Source organism: Giraffa tippelskirchi, chromosome 1 (genome assembly GCF_054371585.1).
Source record: "Giraffa tippelskirchi isolate mGirTip1 chromosome 1, T2T-mGirTip1v1.2.pri, whole genome shotgun sequence".
Taxonomy (NCBI): domain Eukaryota; kingdom Metazoa; phylum Chordata; class Mammalia; order Artiodactyla; family Giraffidae; genus Giraffa; species Giraffa tippelskirchi.
The window spans coordinates 129,151,561-129,162,665 of NC_137275.1; the positions used below are offsets into that span (position 1 = coordinate 129,151,561).

General features: G+C 42.1%; 1 protein-coding gene across 18 annotated transcripts in view; it reads left to right on the forward strand.

Annotated features, from left to right (window-relative positions):
• PINX1 (PIN2 (TERF1) interacting telomerase inhibitor 1) overlaps positions 1 to 11,105 on the forward strand; it is a 63,842-nt gene that overhangs the window by 26,469 nt on the left and 26,268 nt on the right. Inside the window, exon 7 of one of the 18 annotated variants that reach the window (XM_081495742.1) lies at positions 2,367 to 2,390. The exons of the other annotated variants lie outside the window; for them this stretch is intronic. Coding sequence (XP_081351868.1) covers positions 2,367 to 2,390 — 24 coding nt within the window. The remainder of the gene's footprint in view (positions 1 to 2,366; positions 2,391 to 11,105) is intronic. 18 annotated transcript variants of the gene reach the window in all.

Sequence of the window (11,105 nt, forward strand, 5' to 3'; positions counted from 1 at the left end):
TCAGACCCTCTTGGCCTGTTCACTCTGGACTGGCTTTTGGATTTGCCTTGTTCCTGTCACTGTAGATGGTCCACTCCACCTGGCTCCTGTTACCTGCTCTGGCCTGCATCCCATGTCTGTCTCCTCACTCGTCTTCCAGCAGCTTTCTGAGAAGGCCTGCAGTTCTGAAAATCTCTATCAGAATATCATGGCAGATTGTGTGGGTATAGAATTCTGGACTGAACATTATTTGCTTTCAGAATTTAGAGGCTGTTGCTCTAGTGTCTTCTGATATCCATTGGTACTCTTATTTCTCTCCACGACACATATTTATTTTCTTTATTTTGTCTTCAAGAGTTTTTAGAATCTTCTTATCCTTGGACTTCTAAAATCTTGTGGAAATGTGAATTATTGCATATTTTTATTCATCAGACTCTTGCTAGGCCTCCTAGTGTGCAGATTCATGTTATTCTATCAGTTCTGAAAAATTACTTTTTATTCTTTGATTTTTTTTCTCTTTTGTTTTATATGGAATCATTAGGTAGGTGGTGCACATCGGGTTATTCCTCAGATTTTTCTTATCTTTTGTCTCCTATTTTTCTATTTTTGTTCTTCTTTTGGGGATGTTTTCTTGATTTTATCTTCCAATTTTTCTATTAAAATTTTGAGTTTTGCTCTCATATTTTTAATTTCCCTGAGCTATTTTTCATCACCTGATTGTCCCTTTTTATTTATTTATCTTTATCTTTAAATAGCATCTTGTTCTTATTTCATGGATTCCATACGTATTCCCTTGTCTCTGAATGCATGATGTTATGAGATGTACAGGTCATTTTTCTGTCTTTGTTCCCCAGGCTCCTTTTCTCTCTTAGTTTTGATTTGTTTCTTTCGTGTCAGGAGTTCCCCACTGTCAGAGGTTCCTTTGCTCTCTGCTCTAAGAGTCAGTCAGTGAGCAGCAGTTGAGAGCTCTGTTTGCCTAGGCAGCACTGCTCAGCGGCTGAGTTGTGCTGTGGAGTGGTCATGGCGAGTTGGCTTTTTCCTTAGGGAACCCTCAGGTGTCAGAATTCTTGCAGGTCTTTTCTTCAGCGGGTTCAGTTTCTCCAGAAAGGCACTCTTGCCCCAGGGAGGTCAATGCACGCACGCTCTGTCCTCTGTCTTCTTGGTGGCTGTCTCACCCTGCCCTCCAGCTGCGGCCTAGCGGAGCTTCTGTGTAGCTGAGCCACTCAAGCTCAGTCTCCCTGAAAGAGTAAGCCTTGTGTCTCCTCACACATTTTTATTTTAGGGGGAAAAAATGTCTATCCCTCATTCTGTAAGTGGATAGGGACATTCAGCTAGTAGTCACTAAAGGAAGGGAGGTTAGAAATGAGAGAAAGCCCTTTGGCATCAAAAGAAAACTTTTGTTCAAAATTTAACAACCCTTTTCCTCATTTATCAGTTCCAAATTGTAAACTGTTCTATCTCAAAAGACTTGGGTAGAGGTGTTGTTTTCATATCCTGGCCCCAGCATTTTTCTGATTCTAAAACAAAAAACCAAAAGCTTGCTTTATTTGCTACTCAGATTTTCTTCCTTATATGAAGTGTCTTTAAACAGGGTTGGTCTAGAAATAATCTGAACTATAAGTTGTCCCTGGCCTCTCCTGTGGACTTCCTCTTCCTGCTCCCCATCCTCTTGAGTATCTCCTACTCCCACCTTCAGAACATGAACCTGGTAAGACTGAAAAAGCCCCCACTTCGAAGTGAAGGAGTTTGTGTATTTGTCGTTACTCTTCTTTCCCTCGGCTCTAATGAAAAGTGAAAATGAAAGTCGCTCAGTCGTGTCTGACTCTTTGCAACCCCATGGACTGTAATTCTCTAGTCCAACATACTGCAGTGGGTAGTCTTTCCCTTCTCCAGGGGATCTTCCCAACTCAGGTCTCCCGCATTACTCAGTTGGTAAAGAATCTGCCTGCAGTGTGGGAGACCCTGGTTCGATTCCTGGGTTGGGAAGATCCCCTGGAGAAGGGATAGGCTACCCACTCCAGTATTCCTGTGCTTCCCTCATGGCTCAGCTGGTGAAGAATCGGCTCTAATATTCACCTTTGTTATGAATTTTAGCACAACTCATTCACTGAGCTCCTCGGTTGTCTACAGTGTGTCATGGAAATATGCAGTTCCTAACTCAGCCCATAGTGGTGTGTGAGTGGATTGCAGAAAATACTCTGAGCGTCTAGAAGTACACTGTTGTTGCTGTGAGCCTGGTGCGGAAGCCTCTTAGGCTGATTCCTGTAGCCGGCCAGCCGCCTCTTGTGTGTGTTCTCCATGCACACGTGGGAGGCCATGGGTCATGTGTCTGCCCCTGGCTCCATTTTCCTCTCACACAGAAAGAATACACGGTGTTCTGCTGGAAGACAGGGGCCTCGCCTGCTACAGGTGTGCCTTTCTCAGAATTATAATTGCTCTGTTGGGAAAGATGCATGGACACTAGTCATGATGCTGAAGTGGAAAGGGTCATGAACTGAGTGACAAGAATGTCTCCTCTTTAGTCTTAGGTCACCCTTGTGACCCCAAGCCAAGCTTTTAACTTCTCTGGTCCTGAGTTTTAGATGGAGGCATTGGCAGGGTCACTCCAGGTGAGAACGACTATGAGTAGATGAAAACATGTACCCCAAGTTATAGGGGAAAAAACCTAAGCGCGTGAAGCATCTTTTTCATCATTGTGGATCTTATTTACCCTGTGTAGTTGGATAGTGAACTTGAAGATAATATTTGATTTGTTTCTTTCCTTTAACCTTCATATCCTGTCAGATATCACCAACGCTGTTGATTTTGTATGTTTTAACATAGCTACTGCATTCTTCCTGGTTTTCCATGTTTACTGATGTCCTGATCATTATTGCCCCTGAATTTCTCTTGGAACTGGCCTCCCTGACCCCAGTTTTTCTTCTTTTCAGAGTGTCCTGTTATCATCTGTTCTCTCAAAATCTCTCTCTTGTAGTATTAATGCCTTCTCAGTCATCGCCTACATCCCACACACACACACACACACACACTCACTCACTCACTCCCTTTGACCAGCGGACCAGACCCTCCACCAGCTCGCCCTGCTCTCTGTTCCTGCTTCTGTGAGCTGCAGAGCACTGCGCCCCCCACCAAAGAAGGTCCCCTACAGCCCGGACAGCTTCTGTCCTCTTACATCTTCGTGTCCCCACATCACTGCCTCCACTTTCATTGCCTTTGCCTGGTCTGCTCTGCCTGTCTGAGTCCTTCCAGTGCAGCTCTAGTCCTGCTTCCTGCCTCCGAGGAAGGAAGAGGGGATACATACAGTTGTTCATTTGAGCAAGCACTGGACTTAAAGTCCTGGCTCGTTCATGTGTTCAGCAGATTTTGACCAAATGCCTCTTTGCTGGGCACTAGTGATGCAGCCGTAGCAAAGCAGACAGGGAATCCTGCCCCCAGGGGCCTGCGTCATAGCTGCACCTTCAGGAGAGGATTCCTCTCCGCGGCCTCTCTCCTCACCCACCTCTGCAGTCGTTTGAATTTGCTCTCCCCGTGTGCTGCCTTAGTGAGTTACCTCCTCATTTTCCTTTTCATCGTGTCTGTCTCACTTCTCTCTTCCACTTTTTTTTTTTAATTTTAAGATTTTTTTCCCACGTGGACCATTTTTGAAGTTTGTATTAAATTTGTTACAATATTGTTTCTGGGTTTTTTTGGTTTTTTTATGTTTTGGTTTCTTGGCCATGAGTCCCATGGAATCTCAGCTCCCCAGCCAGGGAGCCCCCTTGCACTGGAAGGCGGTCTCAACCACTGGACCACGTGGGGAGTCCCTATCTTACTCATTTACCCATTAGACCATGGCCATGACTTCTGTTCATTCATAGGCCCAAGCCCACTGTCTCTAATAGTTGCTTACTAAGCACCTAGATAACTGTGAGTTAGTTGGTATAATTAAATGCTTAGATAGATTGAACTTTTTTTTAATACTCATGGAAATCCAAATATATCGTTTTAGTTACAGGTTAATTTTCCTGTTTCTTAATCGATAACTGTACTTAAGAATTGCTAAATCTGGTTACTGCTTTAAAAATTACATTAGCAAAAAAAATTACATTAGCAAAGAACAAAAGAATGAAGTATTGATGTGGCACAACCTTGCTAGTCATTGACAGAAATATTGGGAGTTCATCAATTTTGTATATATCTGAAAGTTTTTATAATACAAAATCTGTCAAAGAACCCGCTAGTTGTAATATTCTTTAATGTTTATTTCACTCTGCTCAAAGAATGGTTGAATTATTTTCTTGGTAGGTCAAAATGTTATGGTCATTCTTCAAGTGCAAAGTTGTTAGCGCCCAGTTTATTTTTGTCATAATGTGCCCTAGTTTGCTCCTCCCTTAAATCCTTTCAATAAGTCTTGTTGTCATCTATGTTAATATTAATAGAAATCAAGGATGGAAGCCAGTGGATACAGGGAATAAAGGTGGATGAAGGATGCATGCCACCAGAGAATAGATATTTTGATTCTTTCACAGAATGTAATTTGCCTGTTCTCTGAGCACTTCCTCCCCCCTTACCTAGAGTTCTGCCATGGTCCTTACTTACAGTTCATCATCCTGATGGCGTGGCACAGAGATGAGATGTAGAGACGGTAGAGTCCTTGGTTCCTCCTGGGTCCACTGTCCTCTGTCTGTTCGTGCCTGCTTGGGAAATCTAGATCTGGGAATAATAAGCAGGAAGAAAGATATAGGAGTGTAGGGTAACTTACAGGTTTTTGTCATCATTTGGCTTCTGGCAAAGAGACTTTAGTCCAGAATGGGAACAAGTTTGAAAAATGGTGGTTTTATCATCAGACTTAGGAGTGGAATGCAAAGCTTTTCCAGGCCTACAATATCCAGATTTGATTACTGATCCACGAGTGCAGGAGACCATGGCTCAATTCCTAGATCAAGAAAATCCTCTGGAGAAGGGATAGGCTACCCACTCAAAGATTCTTGGGCTTCGCTTGTGGCTTAGCTGGTAGATTCTGCCTGGAATGCGGAAGACCTGGATTTGATCCCTGGGTTGAGAAGATCCCTTGGAGAAGGGAAAGGCTACCCACTCCAGTATTCTGGCCTGGAAAATTCCATGGGCTGTATAGTCCATGGAGTCGCAAAGATTCGGACACAACTGAGCAACTTTCACTTTCATTTTCCACGAGTGAAAGTTGTTTTCATAGTGAAGTTTACGCTTGTATGTGCAGTGAAAAGTTCAGAGGGAATTGTCTTTGACTCGTGAGTTACTCACTGCATCAAGTCTCGGAGGTTTGTCTCACCAGCCCACGGGACTCAGGTTTTGTTGGCTCCCTGAGCTTATTCCTGAAGCTGTTCTATGTGCTTCTCGGGAGGGAGTTCCTCCGATTTATGACTTGTTCCTCTGCTCCCCCATCCCCTTAACTCTTTATTTGCTCATTTCTCTTACATCTTTGGGTTCCTTTCCTTTTCTTCACTGTGCATTTTCAGCTTATTCATAGGACAGAGTCATGACTTGTCAGGCATTTAATATGTCTCTTACTTCCTTTTCACGTTGGAGGGACGGTGTTGTAAGTTGGCTACATTTCAGTGGCTCCCTTGCGAGATGCGACATTTTCTTTACCACTGTTAGTCTATGACCAGCAGGGTCTCTCATGGGGCTATGATGAAATCCATGGTCCATGATAAAAGTGCTTTTATCTTTTAGGCAAACTTGTTTGACTGGTAGTTAGGATTCTTGAGTTACTGATCACAGGCTTAAAACATCCAGGATCAGATTAGAAGGACAATGGATGTTCTGTTTATTAGAAGGGGCTTGGCATAGTTCAGTGAGTATTGATTGTTTCAAAAGCCAGAAAACTTAGGTGCAAATCTCAGTTCTGTCACTCAACCCTCTGTGTGACTGAGCAAGTTGTAGGGTTTTAGAACAGAAAAGGACCATCTAATTCTCCCCTTGACTTTCAGAAAAGGAAACTGAAGTCTGTAGAGGTTGGGCTCAACCACAGGCTAGCTGAGAGGATTCCATTCTTCACTTGTGGTTGAGGGACTACACCGTTATCTGGCTACTTAATTGCCCTGTGCTTCTGCTTCCTCATCTGAACAGTATGGATGAGATTATGAGAGAGAGAGAGAGAGAGAGCATTTTTGAGACTCATTCAGACAAAAAGCAAATGTAAAGAGTGTCATTATCTTTCAAACGATAGGAAGTAAGAACAAACAAATAACCTGAACCATATTTTCTTCTACTTTAGCATATGAGAAATTGAGTTTGAGATGCAGTTGTGTGAGTCTTCAGTTTTGTTCCCACCTTACTTCTCTCTCTGTAGGATGAGGCCAGATTAATCTGTGATATTAGGAAGAATTCACTTAAGTTTTTGTGTGTTCTAGCATTCTATTTTTAGTAGCAGTATGTACATGAAATGTATTTGTCTCTGTTTTGCTGAGCTTGTGATACTAAAATGTAGCAGACCTCTGCCACGGATCTAGCAGGGCCACTACGTCAGCATAGGCAGAGTGCAGAGAGGAAAGTTGGGCAGATTTATTGTCCACATGCTTTGTTACGTGGGTTCTTCTGAGCGCTCACCTTGGTAAGTGTGCGACTGGAGGCTGTGGGGGGCAAGGAAAAGAGAGTGGTGGCCTTTTCCTTTTGAGGCTCGTGTCACCCTAAGAAATTTGTACTTTGTTCTCAACCAGCATGTGTAGGTGAACTCCATTCTATTGCTTTAGTTAACCATGACCAAGAGAAACCCAGTTTACTCATAACAGTGCTTACAGTAAAAGAACCAGAAAATAATTCCCATTGACATTCTGTAATTGTGGACGTTTTACAGAACTCTACAGTGACATCCGATTGCATCGGTGTAGTTTAGTGACAGTGTTGTGTTGTTAGTCGCTCAGTCGGGTCTGGCTCTTTGCAACCCGTGCACTGTAGCCCACCAGGCTCCTCTGTCCATGGGATGCTCCAGGCAAGAATACTAGAGTGGGTAGCCATTCCCTTCTCCAGGGAATCTTCCCAACCCAGGGATTGAACCCAGATCTCCTGCATTCCAGGCAGATTCTTTACTGTTTGAGCCACCAGGGAAGCCCAGTTTAGTGACAGGGTCACCCTTAAATTGGCCAGTGCTTTCATACATTTCCAGTGTCAAAGCAGCCACGAAACCCTAAGGCTCGTATCAAATAGCAGACTCTTACTAGGTAACGTACCTGTGCCCAGGTACTTTGTGGCAATGACAGTGTCAGTAGAAAATGTAATTTAAATTAAAACTAAGACGAGCAGAAATCTTAAAGAACAGAGGTAACAAATGGAAGAACAGTGTGGGGTAGTAGATGAGGCACAGTCTTGCTGCAGACCTGGGTCTCAGTCTTGACTCAGCCCTGTGAGTTCTCCGACCTTCAGCAGGAATTTTGCCAGCTTTCCAGGAGGCCGGTGGTAACAGCCCAGCCAAGACTACCTAGACTCCAGTTTGGAACAGGTTCCCTCTTCTGCTTTGTTGGAAGTTACCCTAACTTGGGGGAAAAGACCTACTTTTCCCAATAAAATTGCTAAGATCCATGTTCAAATCCATACTCCTTGAACATTGTCCTCTGACCCCTGTCAGCTGACTTCTCATCTCTCGGCCCCTGTGCGTGCTCAGGTGCATGCGGACATCTTGTTCTGTTCACTGCACCCAAGCTGAGGGTGGCGGTGGGTGACACCAGACGACTGTGGGCTGCTTGCCCATTTGGCTTTGGCTCAAGTATTTGTGCTTCTTCCTGCACACTTCCTCTGGGCTAGCCACTCACCTGTGCATTTCAGATCCCATCAAAGATGGACTTCCATAAGCCAGGCAGATGTGGTGGGAATGACCTGGAATCTTTCATAGCAACTGTAGAACGCAGAGTAAGGTGAGTAGCAGAGCCAGACTGGAGAAAAGTAAAACAAGAGCAGACAGGTCCATTCATCTCCCCAGCAACTGCCAGGCTTCTGGGGCCTGAAGGGAGCTGTTTATCCTGTAATGTAAAAGCAACAACACTGAAATGCTTCAGGCGTGAACACACGTTTCGAAGTCTTGTCGGTTTTACTGAGACTATCTTACATTGATAATGTATTCAAATATAGTTAATAGTATAAAACATAAATGCAGGTCTGTCATACATTTATCTAGGCCTATCATTTTCTGAATTTTTTTCTTCTGTCCAAATAGTCGATTCCAAATGCACTGAAACTTAAAATATGGACAAATAGAAAACCTTTCTCAAATCCTGTAGTTTATTCAAATAAATCTTAAACATCATGCTGCACTTATTTTTCTAAGAAAGTAGGAATAGTACTCATCTCTAATTTCTTTTCTGTAAAAGTGTTTTTAGGTACAAGCTCTCACTTTCTTACAATACATGTGTGATGGAAGGGGCAACTTTTCTTAGAGCAGAAAGTGAGGTGCAGGCAACATATGTAACTCAGCACAGATAACCCCTAACCAAACTAACAAGCGAGGAGAAGGGAGGGTTTTCTCATTGAGGCAAGCCTTTGTGGGGGGGTTGTTTTTCTAATATCAAATAGTTGCTTCTTGTGCCCAATTTGGGAAAATTATTATTTTCTAAAAAAGGCTGACACTAGAGGGAGCTACTGAGCAGTGACTTATTCGCAGCCCCAGGATCCACACCATATTAGTTGCAAAAGCAATTGATGATGATGTGGAAGAGTTTCAGTTTCCAGCAGCTTACTGCCAAAGGACTTCTCCTAAATACCCGCCCAGCACAGCTTTTGAATTTCCTGGTTGACTTTTCATAATCAGGAGTCCCAGCTGCAAGCTTGAGTGATAATAAGAAATTTTATTTTTTCTCTTCTTTAATAATTTCCATTTTATGGTTTTCTTTTATAAATATTTATCAAGTGAAAGTATACCTTCATATTGACTTTTCCTTTTTGAACCACCTGCTATTTAAAAGCTGGTAAAAAATATATATATATATGTAGCCACACTACCTCATTCATCAGTTATGTTTGGGGCAAATGGATGTGGGAAAGCCTGAAAGCCATCTTTAAATAAGGCCTTGGTGCTGACCATTATGCTTCTCTCAGTATTCTAGTCCTACACACATGCACACACTTTAGTGGGCTTTGAAAGCTTTACCTAGGTCACATATGCTCTAGGAGAAGTTAATCAATATACAGAAACCTACATTTCTATACACTAGTAATGAACAATGAGAAAGAAATTAAGAAACAGTCCCACTTATAATTGCCTGAATAAGAATAAAATACCTAGGAACTTTATAACAAGAATAAATTTAACCAAGAAAGTGAAAGACCTATAGTCTAAAAACTAAAACACTGATGAAAGAAGCTGAAGACAATACAAATAAATGGGAAGATATCCTGTGCTCATGAATTGGAAGAATTAATATTGTTAGAGTCTTCATACCACCCAAAGCAGTCTATAGATTGAATGCAACCTCTCAAAATACAGAGCTGTAACTAGTAATCCTAAAATTTCTGTGTATCTACTGCTACTGCTAAGTCACATCAGTCGTGTCCGACTCTGTGCGACCCCATAGACGGCAGCCCACCAGGCTCCTCCGTCCCTGGGATTCTCCAGGCAAGAATACTGGAGTGGGTTGCCATTTCCTCCTCCAGTGCATGAAAGTGAAAAGTGAAAGTGAAGTCAATCAGTCGTGTCTGACTCTTCTCGACCCCATGGGCTGCAGCCCACCAGGCTCCTCCGTCCATGGGGTTTACCAGGCAAGAGTACTGGAGTGGGGTGCCATTGAAGACCCCAAATGGCTAAAGTAATCTTAAGAAAAAAAAAAGAACAAAGCTGAAGGTATCATTCTCCCTGATTTCAGCCATACTACAAACTATAGAACTGCAGTAATCAAAAACCAGTATGATATTGGCACAAACATAGACACGTAGATCAGTGGAATAGAATATAGAGCCCAGAAACAAACCCATGTTTATATGGTCAATTAATTTATCACAAAGGAGCCAAGATTATATTATACACTGAGGAAAAGACAGTCTCATCAATAGTGTTGGGAAAATTGTTCAGCTGTATGCAAAAGAATCAAACTGGACTACTTTCTTACACCAGATACAAAAATAAACTCAAAATTGATTAAAGACTTAAATGTAAGACCTAAAGATTAAGTAGAGTAGCAGTTGTTGTTTTGGCTTAATTCATCATTTATAGCTTTAACACATTTTAGGATGACTGAGATTCCTCTGACATTGATGTGTTAATGCAGATTTCTTCTCTCCATCAGAAACTGAAAGGACATTAGTTACTATTGTACCATTTCGTAATTACCAAATAATTATGAATTTCTTTGTGACTGAAAGTATGCTACTAGTTTACTGTTTCTTTAAATTGTTAGAGATTACCAAAAGATATCTTTGGAGCTTTTTATCATGATAATGAAGTGCTAGGAATAAAAGTGAATTTCAGATATCTTTGATCCCAGGCATCTATGATTTAGATTTCTTTTCTGTATCTCTGACTCAGAGGTTCTCTTTTTATTTTGAATAAAATATTTGTGTGCTAATACTCTCAGACTGCAGTAATCTACATGACTCAGATGTGTTTTTGTCTTTAGAAAGTTTCTGTTGTTGTGGGTTTTACTGTTGTCGTTTGGATAGCAATTATATTGCCTGCTATAACCAACCACAGGTTCAAAACTTTCATTGAGATCAGTAGAAACACTATTGACTGGTTCAGACTCTCCCTGGTAGGTCTGAGCTACATACAGAAGGTCCAGGGTGTTAAACTGAAGCCTTTTTATTAGACAAGGAGTCATTCTTGTCGTTACAAGAACAGTAATAATAATGTCTTATTTTTTATGGCGCTTTTGGGTTAGCAAGTACAGTCTCAGTAGTTTCATTGTACATCATGAGGTACCAACTCTGAGAGTTGGGCAGGGCAGGTGTTGAATATGAGGAAGATTCAGAGATTTTATTACTTTGTTGAGGATTCAAACTGGTGTCAGGACCTTGCCGTAAAACAGGGATTTTGATTTGAACTCAGTAGCATCCTTGGGAGAAGGCAATGGCACCCCCACTCCAGTACTCTTGCCTGGAAAATCTCATGGATGGAGGAGCCTGGAAGGCTACAGTCCATGGGGTCGCTAAGAGTCGGACACGACTGAGCGACTTCACTTTCACTT